Source organism: Perca fluviatilis, chromosome 2, assembly GCF_010015445.1.
Source record: "Perca fluviatilis chromosome 2, GENO_Pfluv_1.0, whole genome shotgun sequence".
Lineage (NCBI taxonomy): Eukaryota > Metazoa > Chordata > Actinopteri > Perciformes > Percidae > Perca > Perca fluviatilis.
This window is the reverse complement of record NC_053113.1, coordinates 5,737,844-5,752,421: the sequence shown is the minus strand read 5'-3', so window position 1 is coordinate 5,752,421 and position 14,578 is coordinate 5,737,844. Positions and strand designations below refer to the sequence as shown.

The 14,578-nt window shown below is 40.7% G+C and overlaps 1 protein-coding gene across 1 annotated transcript; it reads right to left on the bottom strand.

The window, feature by feature from the left end:
- Positions 1–9,316: 9,316 nt before the first annotated feature.
- sst1.1 (somatostatin 1, tandem duplicate 1) lies at positions 9,317–14,284 on the bottom strand. Its single transcript, XM_039785093.1, has 2 exons — positions 14,014–14,284; positions 9,317–9,731 (listed from the first exon to the last, which is right to left on the bottom strand). The coding sequence occupies exons 1-2, from the start codon at positions 14,152–14,154 to the stop codon at positions 9,513–9,515; spliced, it is 360 nt and encodes a 119-aa protein (XP_039641027.1). The 5' UTR covers positions 14,155–14,284; the 3' UTR covers positions 9,317–9,512.
- Between the last annotated feature and the right edge of the window lie 294 nt (positions 14,285–14,578).

The following is a 14,578-nucleotide window of genomic DNA, read 5'->3' as shown; positions in this document are numbered from 1 at the left end:
AGATAATACACCGTCTCGTCTCTTTGGTGTAAACTGGCAGGTTTCAGAAAGCTACAAGTAGCTGCAAGTTTCAACTCGTACAGATATTTGGTCTGAACTGGGATTTAAACTAGACTTGACTGACTAGAATTGCACTTAACCCTTGTGTTGTATTCGGATCAAATTTCAAACATTCTCAAAATGTCTATCCTCAGAAAAATGGGTTTCTTTTTAACTACCTAATTTTAATAACCCAAATATAACATAGATGCGCTTTGCAAGTACAACAAAATATCGGATCTCTACTTTCATTGAATTTTGGGTGTTTTATTAAATTTTTTAGCATTTAAAATTTTTTTCTTTTTATGTTTTGGGACAGTATCCTCACTGAACGTTGACCCTTGTGTAATTATCTTTCCTTTAATATTAGTCTAAATAATTCACAATTTCTGCTTCTGAATTAGGTATACTGTAGTTTCCTATAAATTAGGTTTTTAATTGACCATGGATTCCAAAAAAAAGTGTAAAACTATAGTGGTAATAAGTTGGTGTTAGTGGTGTTTATACATTTTTTAGTTAGTAATAGTTTATTTTAAACATGTAAAAAAAAAACGTTAAAAAAATTATATATATATATATATATATATATATATATATATATATATATATATTAAAATAACATAAATAAGGGAATGTACATTTCAGCACGATCTTCCAAAATTATTGTAATTTATTCAAATAAGAAATTCCCATGGTCAAAAAGGAGTAGGAAGAAGGTACATGGTAGTGCAAAGAAGTGTTAAACGACAAAAAAGCAGCAAAAACATTGAAAAAGGCGCCAAAAGTGTAAAAGAAAAAAAGAGAGACCAAAACATCAGAAAAGTGTTTTGACCCGGAAGACAACACAAGGGTTAACAGATAAGAAAACTCTACTGATGAGAAGGAAACACTTCTTATCCAAACGAGTCTTTGACGCTTGATGTAGTCAGTAGACACTGGATGACTCGAATGACTCGAACCGGACTCAACTGAACCTTTTTCTTGTTCTGTGAGAACCCCAAACTTTGTTATAGGTCAGTTTTATTTTTTTTTATTAACTGTTGAAACTATGGATAATACAAGTAGCTGCAAGTTACAAGTTGTCACATCGCGATTCTTTGGTCTGAACTGGACTTAGCTCTTCGTTCCTCCAGCAAGGGGCGCTGTGAACATGTAAACTGTGAAATGAATAAGAGTGAATGGCAGAATCACACTACAGTTGTATTAAGAATGATAATTTGTACACAGGGTCGACAATGAGCCACATGGCTCGTGATTGTTCAAATTTTACCAGCCACTCAATAGATTGTCATTTTTTAGTTGGCCGGTAAGTGAAGCAAAACTACCAGCCACTTGCAAATTTTACCACCATTTGGCTGGGACATGGTGCTAATTTGAACCCTGTATGTACAATATAATTAGTAGGTCTAAAACGTTACACGTATCTTGCAGAAATCCAGAATCTTGACAGGAAGTCAGCGTAGTGAGCCGAGAAAAAGAGTTTGGTTGCGTCCGAAATTCCACATTAACATGCTATTTACTAGCTAAAACAGTTTGTGACATTGTTTAGTATGTCCAAAAACCTTAGTATGTAACCAATAGTAAGAGAATTGCTTACTATTTGTGGTGAAATATTAAGGTATGTAACCACTGGACACTACGCTGGTATATAGGCAGGTTAGAGAAGAGAGCTTGTGACCGGGAGGTCGTCGGTTTAATCCCCAGATCTGGGTGGGGAAAAGTGAAAGAGTAGCGCTTGTCCCTCCCTTGAGCAAGGCCCTTAACCCCAACCGCTCCAGTGGAGCTGCTCAGTGGCCAGCAGACCAGACTGTGGTTGTACTGGGCAGCTTCCAGGTATGAATGTGGAACTGTGTGAATGTGATCAAGGGGTTTCTGCAAAAGAGAGGCTGCCTCTCAGTCAACCTTCCCTGAATAAATAAAGGTTAAATAAAACATTAAAAAATACAAAATAAGTATCCCACAATGCATTTAGTGATGACAATGTTGGAAACAGACAAACGAACAGCAACCAAGGAGCTCTGTAACATCAAAAAGAGATTTCAATTAATACTGCAAAGTTTGCATGAACAAAATGTACAAAAACAAATGCTTAAATTTGCATTTCTGCATATAAAAAATCTGTACAGTTGGGCTAGTTGCTTAACTTTTTCAGTAATTTAAAACTTTAGTGTGTAACTTTTTGATATTAATAAACGGCCGTTACATTCAAGGCATTGCCAGATGAGATGCTACAAAGCTAATTAAGACTATCAGCTCCACACAACTCTCTCTGGATTTCTCAGTATGGTTATGTTCAGAAGATTGTGGCGTCTGGCGACTTTCGCACAGAAATCGAGTGAAGATAATGACCTCTTCTGAAGAGTCCATGTTTTTTTGATCCTCCGTGTCCTCCTTGGCTACTAGCAACTGCGCAGTCACGAAAGGCTTGTATCATGTGGACGCGCCGACAGTGTTGTTGTCATTACTTATAGCTTTATCTTTATATCTATAGCTTTATATGTATTTACACCATTATCTGGTGATGCCGCTAGAGTGGAGATCGGCAGGGCCATTGTTGCGCATTTCCAAACGGGCAAGGAGGTTCTCAGGAAGTGACGTTGAAAATGACAGCTCAGTGCATCCGTAAATATACACACTACTGTTTATTTACACAAAAGTATGTTGGACGATAGTTTACATGTTGAGTCTATAGTGCAGAGGAGGAGATTTCAGACACAACCTTCTGCTTTGTTTCATTGTCCAACCCCTCCTCCTCCTCCTCCTCCTCCTCCTCCTCCTCTCTGTATCACCTACTTGCAGACTGACCCCAGGCTAAAGTGTTTCTACCCATCATGCAACGTTAGAAATGCCACCAAAAAGCTGGAGGCTGTAGATAACGTTTCGGTAGCAGCAACAGGCTTTGTTTCTTGTTTGGTTTATCAGACATTCTTCTGTGATTGGTCCAGACCACCTGATGGAAGTTTGACCTCTGACCTCTGTTCTGCTGCTGACATCATCCCGCTGTGTGTGTGTGTGTGTGTGTGTGTGTGGGTATGAAGATGCTGTATACTGCAGCTGATTAGTCTTTTTGTTCTTAATGAATCATCTTTTAAAGGTGACACACGACATCAGCTACCATTTACACACACGCACACACACACACACACACACACACACACACACACACACACACACACACACACATACACACACACACATACACACAGTCAAAAGGCAGAGTGTGTGTTGCGTTCCAGCAAAGCTTTCAGCTGTAATTAAAGCTCATTAAAGTTTATTGAAGCTGTTTAAAAATACTGGCATCTGATTGGCTGATGGATTAATTGGCATCTTCGGCGCCTGCAGCAGCTGCTTCCTGTTTATTAAAGAAGGCGCTCGCTTTCTTAACGAGACAGAGAGGTGTGTGACGTCATCGCAGCTTCCTGTCACAGATCGGAGACACCTGCAGAATCACCTTCATAACACACAATTACACACTGAAAGAGCCGACGCTCCGGTCGAATAATAGAAACACGAGTCATAACTCGGTGAAATGTGAACAGTGGTGGAATGCTGTTCTTCAGTCCAAATGTTGAGGTACTTGTACTTTACTTGAGTCTTTTCTTTTCATGCCACTTTCTACTTCTACTCCACTACATTTCAGAGAGAAAAATTGTACTTTTTACTCCACTACATTCATCTGTTCCAGCTTTAGTTACTAGTTACTTTAGTTACTCCACTACATTCATCTGTTCCAGCTTTAGTTACTAGTTACTTTAGTTACTCCACTACATTCATCTGTTCCAGCTTTAGTTACTAGTTACTTTAGTTACTCCACTACATTCATCTGTTCCAGCTTTAGTTACTAGTTACTTTACACCAGAGATGGGGACTCGAGTCGCACTTAAGTCGCACAAACAGCTGACTTTAGACTTGACTCGGACTCGACCCAAAAGACTTCAGACTTGACTCGGACTCGAACTTTGAGACTCGTCAACAACCTGTTTTCATGCAATTATTGATTTTTAAATCTAAATGTATTCATGTATTTCTATTTTCTTTTATTGGCGCACATACGTTGGGGAAACGTATGATGAGCTGCATGTCCCCTGCCCTTTGCCTGCCCTATGATGCGTTATGCCTTATGTGCGTGCTCTCACATATAAAAAAAATGCATTGTCGATGGCGACACCAAGTCCTCCCGGAGTTGTGCTTTTTGTCATTCATTTTGCTTTCAATAACTTCGTAAAACAGTGGCAGTAAGAGAACAGCTACACGCAAGGTGTGCGGCACCAAGATAAATGAAGCCGGATAAACAAGGTCGGACTTCATCAGGCATCTCAAAACGCACCCAGATAGGTCAGTTACTTGCAATGTGAAAGAGACGTTACATTTAGCATATATGGTCACAGGTAACAAGCTAACCATCACAAAGTGTTGTGCTAATGCTGGGAACAGGCAAATTGTGTCTTTATAGTGAGTAGTTGCTGAGGCTCAGACATCCATGGGGCACAGGAGGCGGGATGCACAGATCCATCTCCCCAGGAACAAACGCTGTGACGGGGGGGCAAACTCATGTGATGCGTAATAGACCTTTTTCACGGCAGACATGTTGACACGTCAACATTGGCTACATTCCACTTAGGAGAGGTCCTGGTATTGTGCATGCTGACTCACTGAAATATCTTACTGGGACACTTGATGGAACTGAGTCATCGTTAAGGTTATCAACTTCAGCTGTGCTTTTCCTACTATGACAAGTCAAAATGTCTGCTGTGAAAAAGGTCCATTGATCCCATGGATGATTTGTAGGCTATTAAGTGAACAAGGTGTACCCGGTCCACCAAACACTGGGCCGTCTTGACTGTCTTAATTCTGCACATATTTCACAGATATTAGACATTTTTTTGAATGAAAGAGACGTTATATTTAGCATCATCACAGGTAACAAGCTAACCATCGCAAAGTGTTGTGCTAATGCTGGGAACAAGCAAATTGTATCTTGTTGTATCCATATGATGTGACAGACTTAGGTTAATATTTCACCAGGTCCGAAGGGCTAGAGGGATGTGTTAAGTAGACCCCATAAAGTTATCCTACAACTGATTTTAATACTGTATGGATGGTAGCTACATGACATGCTTTGAATTCATAAGATTTATACAGTGTTAGGGACAGATCAGACTTGAGCCTTGACTTGAACTTCAAAAAAATGACTTGCTTTACACATTAAGATTTCTGCACACAAAACACATGTACAACACAGGACTTTCACCCCGGAGAGTGGCGTTCATGTCCCAAGTGTCACGTTCTTCTTTACCTAAACCCAACTGTCCCGTCCTTATTTTCCTAAACCCAACTGTCCCGTTCTTATTTTCCTAAACCCAACTGTCCCGTTCTTATTTTCCTAAACCCAACTGTCCCGTTCTTATTTTCCTAAACCCAACTGTCCCGTTCTTATTTTCCTAAACCCAACTGTCCCGTTCTTATTTTCCTAAACCCAACTGTCCCGTCCTTATTTTCCTAAACCCAACTGTCCCGTTCTTATTTTCCTAAACCCAACTGTCCCGTTCTTATTTTCCTAAACCCAACTGTCCCGTTCTTATTTTCCTAAACCCAACTGTCCCGTCCTTATTTTCCTAAACCCAACTGTCCCGTTCTTATTTTCCTAAAGCCAACTGTCCCGTTCTTATTTTCCTAAACCCAACTGTCCCGTTCTTCTTTTCCTAAACCCAACTGTCCCGTTCTTCTTTACCTAAACCCAACTGTCCCGTTCTTCTTTACCTAAACCCAACTGTCCCGCCCTTATTTACCTAAACCCAACTGTCCCGTTCTTATTTTCCTAAACCCAACTGTCCCGTTCTTCTTTTATTAAACCCAACTGTCCCGTCCTTATTTTCCTAAACCCAACTGTCCTGTTCTTATTTTCCTAAACCCAACTGTCCTGTTCTTATTTTCCTAAAGCCAACTGTCCCGTTCTTCTTTTCCTAAACCCAACTGTCCTGTTCTTATTTTCCTAAACCCAACTGTCCCGTCCTTATTTTCCTAAACCCAACTGTCCTGTTCTTATTTTCCTAAACCCAACTGTCCTGTTCTTATTTTCCTAAAGCCAACTGTCCCGTTCTTCTTTTCCTAAACCCAAGTGTGCCTAAACCCAAGTGTGCCGTTCTTCTTTTCCTAAACCCAACCGTCACACCCATGTCACAGAATTTTCGGCGATCAAAAGAATCATGCTGTGATCACGAAAGATGCTTCCCCTTGAAATACATTAGTTTAAAAAACGAAAAATACAAGATAAACGTGTTCGTGTACACGAATCAATAGATAATAAATTACGTGACCATTTCACAAACTGCCGTGAGACTGTGTTGTAATAGTTCACATTTCACCTGCTATTATTTGCTGGTTTTATTGCTTCATTTTTTTATGTATGATTATATAATGTACTGGTGCTTATATATGTAGCGGTGGAGGAAGTATTCCGACCCTTTACTGCAGTAATACGCACTGTGAAAATACTCCACTGCCAGTAAAAGTCCTGCATTCAAAACCTGACTGAAGTAAAAGTGTGTATGTTGCAGTGAAATGTTTCCTCTTTCATCTGATATTTCTGGAATAATGTTCCCGCTGCATTCATGTATGTTGCATTTTACAAATCCGCAGGTCAAAGTCTGTTGGCTGAAGATTGAACTGAAAACAGGAAAAACATTCATGAAATTGTGACTCATTAGTGATAAACGTCCTCTCCTGTGTGTGTGTGTGTGTGTGTGTGTGTGTGTGTGTGTGTGTGTGTGTGTGTGTGTGTGTGTGCGTGTGTGTGCATCTCAGCTGTCATTCACAGCTCTTATTAAGGTTTAATTCCTGAAAGCTTGTCTTAACAAAGAGTTAATGAATGAAAGGAGCTGCTAATCTGAGTGCAGCAGCTGCCACACACACACACACACACACACACACACACACACACACACACACACACACGTTTCTAGACCTGACCGTGATTTGAAAATTCTCTAAAACTGGTTGATTTTCTGGATATTCTGGGGTTGGATTTTGGAAAGTTGTTTAATATAAATGTATGAAATGTATAATAATGAAATAAGATTTGCGGTTGTGATGATGTCCGCAGCATATACGTGGATGAACAGGTAAACTGGGTCCACAACATGAGCTGGGGCTGACCTGTCTCGTCTCCGAATGAAAGCCTTTTTCAGTTTCATCATGTCACTCTTATGTAGATACCTTCAAGTAAAGTGTTACCAAAGAAACAAAAACACATCTGTCTCGAGTCGCAAAACTCGTTTTTAGCCTTCCAAGTTTTTTGGGATTTTGTCCAATTCTTTAGTGTAGATTTTACTCTGTTCTACTTTTTGCATCAGTTCAGAAATCGCTCTATTTCTTTTATTCCCAGTCAGGTTCTTTTCAGAAAATGCAGTGTGCTTACTCTGGAAAATGTCTTTCGATGTTGCTTTTTATGTTGTTTGCCAATTTCTCAGCGCTGTTAAGGGTTAGGATTGTTAATAACCTGACAGCACTTAAATGTGTATTCTTTTGTTCAAGAAAGATGCTCATGCATTTCCTGTATTTCATAGGATGCAAAAAGTGTAATACATTGGCTGGTAAAAAGCCTGTGTGGCTAGAGGATTTTAAAAACCACCTGCCACAGAAACATTTGGCCAAAAAAGACAACCCAGTCTCACGGCAGTTTGTGAAATGTTCACGTAATTTAATCTATTGATTGATACACGGACACGTTTATCTTGGTGGTTTTTTCGTGGTGGTCAGCACATTTTTTTAAACTATTGTATTTCAATGGGAAGCATCTTTTGTGATCACAGCACGATTCTTTCTGCCAGTTGGGCTGCAGCAGAGAAGCTGGATACAGCTTTGATATTATTGATATTTTTATCCCTATAACTTACATTTCCATGACACGCAGTACAACAACGGGATGGTTGGGTTTAGTAAAAGAAGAACGGGATGGTTACGGTTGGGTTTAGGAAACGTGACACGCGGGACATGATCCCCGGTCTCCTGGGTGAAAGTCCTGTGTTGTCTGACCCATCCACCCCCCCCCCCAACCAACCTCCTGTGTAGATTTTCGGGCTTTCATAGTACTCGCTACCTTAGTCGCTCTTAGTGCTACGTCATCTTCTCATTGACTTCACATTGGCATTGTTTCCAAAGAATCGTGCTGTGATCGTGAAAGATCTTTCCCATTGAAATACATTAGTTTAAAAAAATGTGCTGACCACCACGAAAAAAACGAGATAAATGTGACCGTGTACACGAATCAATAGATTACATTACTAGACCATTTCGCAAACTGCCGTGAGACTGGGTTGAAAAAGAAGTTAACTTCAGGCCCTAAACACTTCCACAGATATGTCCTTCTTCTGCAAACACTATAATAATGTTCCAGCCACTCAACTCCGGTCTCAGCCCTTTAAATATCTCTCTATACATTTTACAATTAGTCTATTTCTGCCTATTACTTAACTTGTCACTTTTGTTCCCTCTTTCTCTTTCATCGCTCTTAATAAGCTTGTTGTGTGTGTCATGGGTTCTGCTTGTTCTCTTGATAAAACAATTTTGAAATTAAATAGAAAATGTATTCATCGTTTAACATGTCATGGCTTTAATTTCTTTACGTTTTTCAAGCACAGCTTCTATCCCACTGCCATCACTCTGCAGATAAGTGGGGTCATCCCCCACTTATCTACACATTACATACTTATCATTCCAATATGCATCTTGCATACTACTTTGCGCTATTACTTTTTGCACTTTACATCCCACTCCATGTGTATTTGTCTTGATAGTATGTCTTATTTGTTTGTATTTTTGTAGATTATGTTGATATGTGCCTACATGTATATTGTTGTCTCTATTGTACAGTATATATTACTATTTGTCTACTGAATGTTTACTACTACATGTCTACCAAAGTCAAATTCCTTGTGTATGTAAGTATACTTGGCCAATAAAACTGATTCTGATTCTGACTGATGTAAAAAGTTATGTATGTGTTTCTCTTCCGTCTGAGCAGCTGTACTGTTTTTGCCTCCGGTCTGATTTTATTATTTGATTATGTGATCTGTGACGTTCAGGAAGAAACGACAATTAAAAATCCAAATCATTTCTCTTCTAGTTGCTATGGTGTCCCCCTGAGTTTATTAGCCTCAATAACTGCTGTTTTACCAGGCAAGCTGTTAATGAACAGCTTTATCTGCTTCAATAAAAACCAGATGAAGAGTTTTATTTCTTCTCCTCCTCCTCTTTTTCCTCCTCCGTCAGCAGACACCAGCGAGTGTTTTGTCTCAAACTGATTTTATTCAAACCGACAATTAAAAATAGTTTCATCAAGTTTACATTCAGCTCAGAAAAACCAAAACAATGCATCCAAACTAATCATCGACAGTCGGATCCATACAGTGTCTGTACAGCGTCGGGAGGGAAGTGATGAAGATGGAGGGGGTGTGACGATGGCGAGGAGGCTCTCAGCAGGAAGTGAACGTCTTCCAGAAGAAGTTCTTGCAGCCGGCTTTCCTCTCTCGGGGGGCAAGCAGCGGCCCGCCAGCGGCGGCCCGTTCCAGATCCATACGGACGTCTTCGGGTTCCCCTTCGGCCAGAGGGAAGCTCTCCTCCTCCAGAGCCTCGTTCTCCACCTGCAGGAGGTCCGACAGGAGCAGCTCCGCCAGCGAGGCTCGAGACATGTCCTGGAATACACAAACAGAAATATTAAAGAAACATTTAAGATCCTTCATCTTTACAGGATGCTGGGAAACTGACTGACTGCATTCAGGCGGTTCTCATGAAGCATTCGTACATATAGGTATGACACGTAAAGCACTGTAACTGGTATGTATTTGTTACTGTCAGAGCGTGAAGATCCTCATAGGGAGGAGGTCGGGGGGGATGTTTGGTTCCTAAAACACAGAGCTTTCAAAATGACCCTAGGGGTTAACAGATGTGTACCAAGTCGACCGTTCTCTGGGATATGTTTTCATGCTAATCGAATGGGAACAGTTTTACCGCAAACCGCTAACTAGCTTATAATGCTAGTCATTGGGGCACGGCTAAAGTAAAATCAAATCGCTATTTCTACACCACTAACAAGGATCAAAATATCACCACACTTCCACGTTAGCATAATGAGGGTCCCTACATGTAAACCGAAGCATTCAGAACTTTGTTAGTGTACAGACAGTTTATTAAAAAGATAGTTTATAAAGACAGTAGCGTTCATGTATACAGGCAGGCGCCATATTGGGAAAACAGTCACGACCAGTCGAATGACGAACGCCGTGCTTGGGCTACGTTACTGGTTACTGGTTGCACGGCGTTCGTTGTCTGTACACTTACAAAGTTCTCAATGCTTTGGTTTACATACAGTCTTTATCTCAACAACAAACCAAATATAACTAAAGAGGGGATCAAAGATTATTTAAAATATAAACTCAATAGATAGATAGATAGACAGACAGAGAGACAGATTGACATATAGATAGATAGATAGATAGATAGATAGATAGATAGATAGATAGATAGATAGATAGGTGATATACCTTTATTTATTCATCAATTGGGAAATTTCAGTGCGAAAGCATCAAAATATCAGACACACCTCACACAGAGAATATACAATAAATAATAAATAGGATAGAATACAAGAACAAACATATTAAAATAATGAAGCAAAGGAAGGAATGTACAAAGTTGGGAATAATGTTCCCTTCCTAGCTTTTTTCTGGAGGTTTTTAATACTCGTGCACGTGTTGTCCTCCCGGGTCAAAATTAAAAATGAACACCTTTTCGCCGCTTTTTCTGACATTTATATCCCTTTCTTTGACACTTTTGATGCTTTTTTTCTATGTTTTGTATGCTTTTGTTACCCAATCACCACACACCACTAACACCAAGTTGTTTCCACTAATTTTTGGAATTCATGGACAATAATCCTCATTTGTAGGGAATTATACCTAATTTTTGAGTTAAAAAAGCAGAAATGATGAAATATTTAGACTAATATTAGAGGAACGTATGTTGATGGATAATCAGAGACTTCAAAGTTTAGTCAGAATACAGTTTTGAAACCATTTCAATTCTTTTGAATAAAACATCCAAAATTCAATAAAAGTATTGATCATGAATTGTACGTCCGAAGAGCATTGTATGGAATCCATCAAATTTTTACTATTATTATAAATTACTATTATTATGAATTTTCAAAAGAGTCAAATTGGACCCAAGGACAACAAATCTAACAAGCAGATGTGAGAACGTGCTGAACTAAAGTTATGTTCCCAGTCTCCTGAAAATGAATACACCCCACTCGCAATTATGTTTTGACGGAAACATATTTTTTTCCAAATTACTTTCCTTTTTTCTTTTTTTTTTTTGTGTAAAGATTATTTTTGGGGCATTTTCAGCCTTTATTTTGATGGGACAGCAGAAGACATGAAAGGGTAGAGAGAGAGAGAGGGAATGACATGCACACAGGCCGGAGTCAAATCCGCGGCCGCTGCGTCGAGGCGCAAACCTCTATATATGGGCGCACGCTGTACCAAGTGAGCTATCCGGGCGCCCCAAATTACATTTGTTTTCAACGTATCACACAAACTATACATCCCCAGCAGTCTCTTTCTCACAGTAAACTGAATCTTTGTTTCGGACAAAAAGAAGTGGCGTATGTATGGCACGCCAATTCGTATGCAATTATTGGCGTGTTATCGAGACGCACACTCGCTTTTTAGCGTGTTTATCAACGCCGTTTGGCCTCCATTGACTTACATTATCTTGCAATTGTGTGTGAATTGACGCCGTTGCGAGTAGTATGAAAGGGCAAAAATCTGGACTTTCACCCAGGAGAGCAACCGTAGCCTCGCGATAACACGCCACGTGGCTTTAGAAAGTGGCGTGTATGTTTACGCTGTGACGTTGCAGACTGGCGTCCGCTGTATACAGCATACACATACACGCGGATAGCTCAAACTGCGTACAGATAACACGCCACTTGGCTTTAGGAAAATGCTGCGTATGTTTACGCAAAGTCATGATGTCATGTTGACTTTTTAGTGTATGTAATTAGACTTCATACTTTACAACAGATAGATACTTCATCTGTTTGTGTGCCTTTAGCTGCACATAATATGTAATCATTTTGAGTATATTTTAGGGTGCGCGTCGCCTAAAATAAGTTGCGGGTGGAGGAAGCAGAGATGTTCATTCTGATTTCATCTTTGCACATCTGTGTTTTGACGACATATTAATACATTTAATGAGAGTTGAATGAAAGGAAAGAAGCTTGACCAGTTTCGTAAAAAAAAATTTTACGTTGCAGACCACGTTGTTTTTTGCAAGGAGTTCAAAAGTGTAAACTCGTATTGTTGGGAATCTTGGGTGTTAACTTGCCTGTAAACAAACTCCCAAGGGCATCTGCATGTGCGTCAGTTTGGTTTGAAATGGGCTGGGGATAGAGGCGCATTCAGAAGTGCGTTTTCAGAAGTGCTGGGTACAATGACGCATTCATTTTCTTTTGTCCTCTGTCGCGCAGGTCATGTTTTGAAAAGACGCCGTCCTGTAGCTTAATAATGTAAATACTGGAGTACATTTGGGACACCGAATAACTGTGGAAATGCAAACACAATCCTTTTGAATGGAGAGAATGATTCCTACAGATCAGGGTAAGTTTCAATTCAACTCCGAAAATGAAGCATTTCAAAACCGGAATCTGACAATCCCTTGAGAGCAAAAGTCCCCGGCTCCTTGGAGATGTGTAGGGGAAAAAAACGTTTATCCGAAGTAAGAGCGCAAGTGAGCCGCGTTGGAGTGCGAGCAGGCGGCCGAGCCTACGCACCGTCCCGTGGAATAACGGTGCGGGAACTTCAGTCATATTGTGCAGCACAATATTTGTAGTTCTGCACCACAGGCTGTCTGTGCCTGCCCTGTGGGGATACCGATTTTTATGGATTTGTTGGCATCTGTCGCTGAAGAATTCTATGTGTTATGAACTTTATTTTTTTTAACTAAATTGAGCTCGAGGTTTTAAAAAAGAAAAAGCGGTGGGTACAAAATGAGGAAATCTGATAGGTACGCGTACCCACCTTCCACACCTAAATCGACGCCTATGGGCACCTGAACGCCCCCGTTTTCCAAAATATTGCTTCCAGCGTGCCCCGTCATCCTCTGAACGAGTTTGTTTCATTTCAGCGTCTCGGACAGCAGCCCGTCTTTTCCCCCCCGATGCGCCAATCAAACTGTCACCTGATCAGTTCATCTTTTGATTATTCCTCAGTTTGTTAATTAAACGCTTTTGTGAATCGGAATCGAATTGATCCGGGAAATCTCATCGATACCCAGCCCTGAGAAGAAAAAAAGCTTCTTTATTTATTTTTTTTTTTTTTTTTTTTACCGAGACACCAAAATAATGACCTTGTGGTCTCAAGATAACAGCATTAAAAGAAATTATTGCAAATATGGCTTCCGTACGGAGCTGCAGAAACTCAATCATTTTAAACACAGACCATTTTCAGCAGCTAAAACTTGTTATTCCTACCATCCACTACACTACTGACTGGGAAAAGACTATGAAAAGACTATGAAAAGACTATGAAAAGACTTTGAAAAGACTTTGAACACACACATACACACACACACACAGACACGGACACACACATATCCAAGTGTTAACGTTTGGTTTTTGAAAGTTTGACTAAAAGAATGGGCCGTCTGTCTCTCTGTCTGTCTGTCTGTCTGTCTGTCACAGTAAGACTGCTATGGTTAAATTAAAAAGTAAATTAGTGTATTGAACACGTTTTTACATTTTTACTTTTCTACGCGTTTTCCTTCATGTGTTTAAAAACTGACAGAAAGACAAAACAGATTGGGATGGACACATTTCTACAGAAACACACAAGACACAAAGTTTGGCCCTGTGTGTGTGTGTGTGTGTGTGTGTGTGTGTGTGTGTGTGTGTGTGTGTGTGTGTGTGTTTCGGACCTGTTTGGAGCCCTGCAGCAGCGGGGTCCGGTGCAGCAGCAGGCGGAGTTTGGCGTCTCTCTGCGCGGCGGAGGAGCAGCTGATGCAGGCGGTGAGGGAGAGGAGGAGCAGGAGGAGGTGCGAGGAACACAGCATCTTCATCACCTGTCTGTCTGCCTGTCTGCCTGTCTGTCTGTCTGTCTGAGTGCGTGTGCGTGAGGGTCGGAGGATCTTCTGAGTCTGGGTCCCGTCAGCCGAGCGGCTCTTATACAGCCCGCTGACGTCACAGATTAGATCAGAGCGTGCCTCTGCAGGAGAGGCTTTGTGACTGATGATGATGATGATGATGATGATGATGTTTCCGCCTCCCCCCTTCCCTCCTTCCTCTCCCGCTTTAGTGAAATGATCCGTTTATCACTTTTTCTTCCCCCCCCCTCCTGCTGCTCAGTCCGTCAGTTGTCAGGGTTTCTCAGCTGGAGGCTTGCGGACCCCCAGAGGGACGCTGAGTGCCTGTTCTAAATGTCATGGGGGCTAGAGGGGGTGCTTACATGGGTTTCTGATTCCTAATTCATATCCTGTAAATCTT

Excerpts from the sequence above, each read along its gene's own strand:
- sst1.1 (XM_039785093.1), bottom strand. The coding sequence starts at position 14,154 with ATGAAGATGCTGTGTTCCTCGCACCTCCTCCTGCTCCTCCTCTCCCTC. Across the intron at positions 9,732-14,013 it reads TGCTGCAGGGCTCCAAACAG|GACATGTCTCGAGCCTCGCT; the intron begins GTCCGAAACACA and ends TGTGTATTCCAG.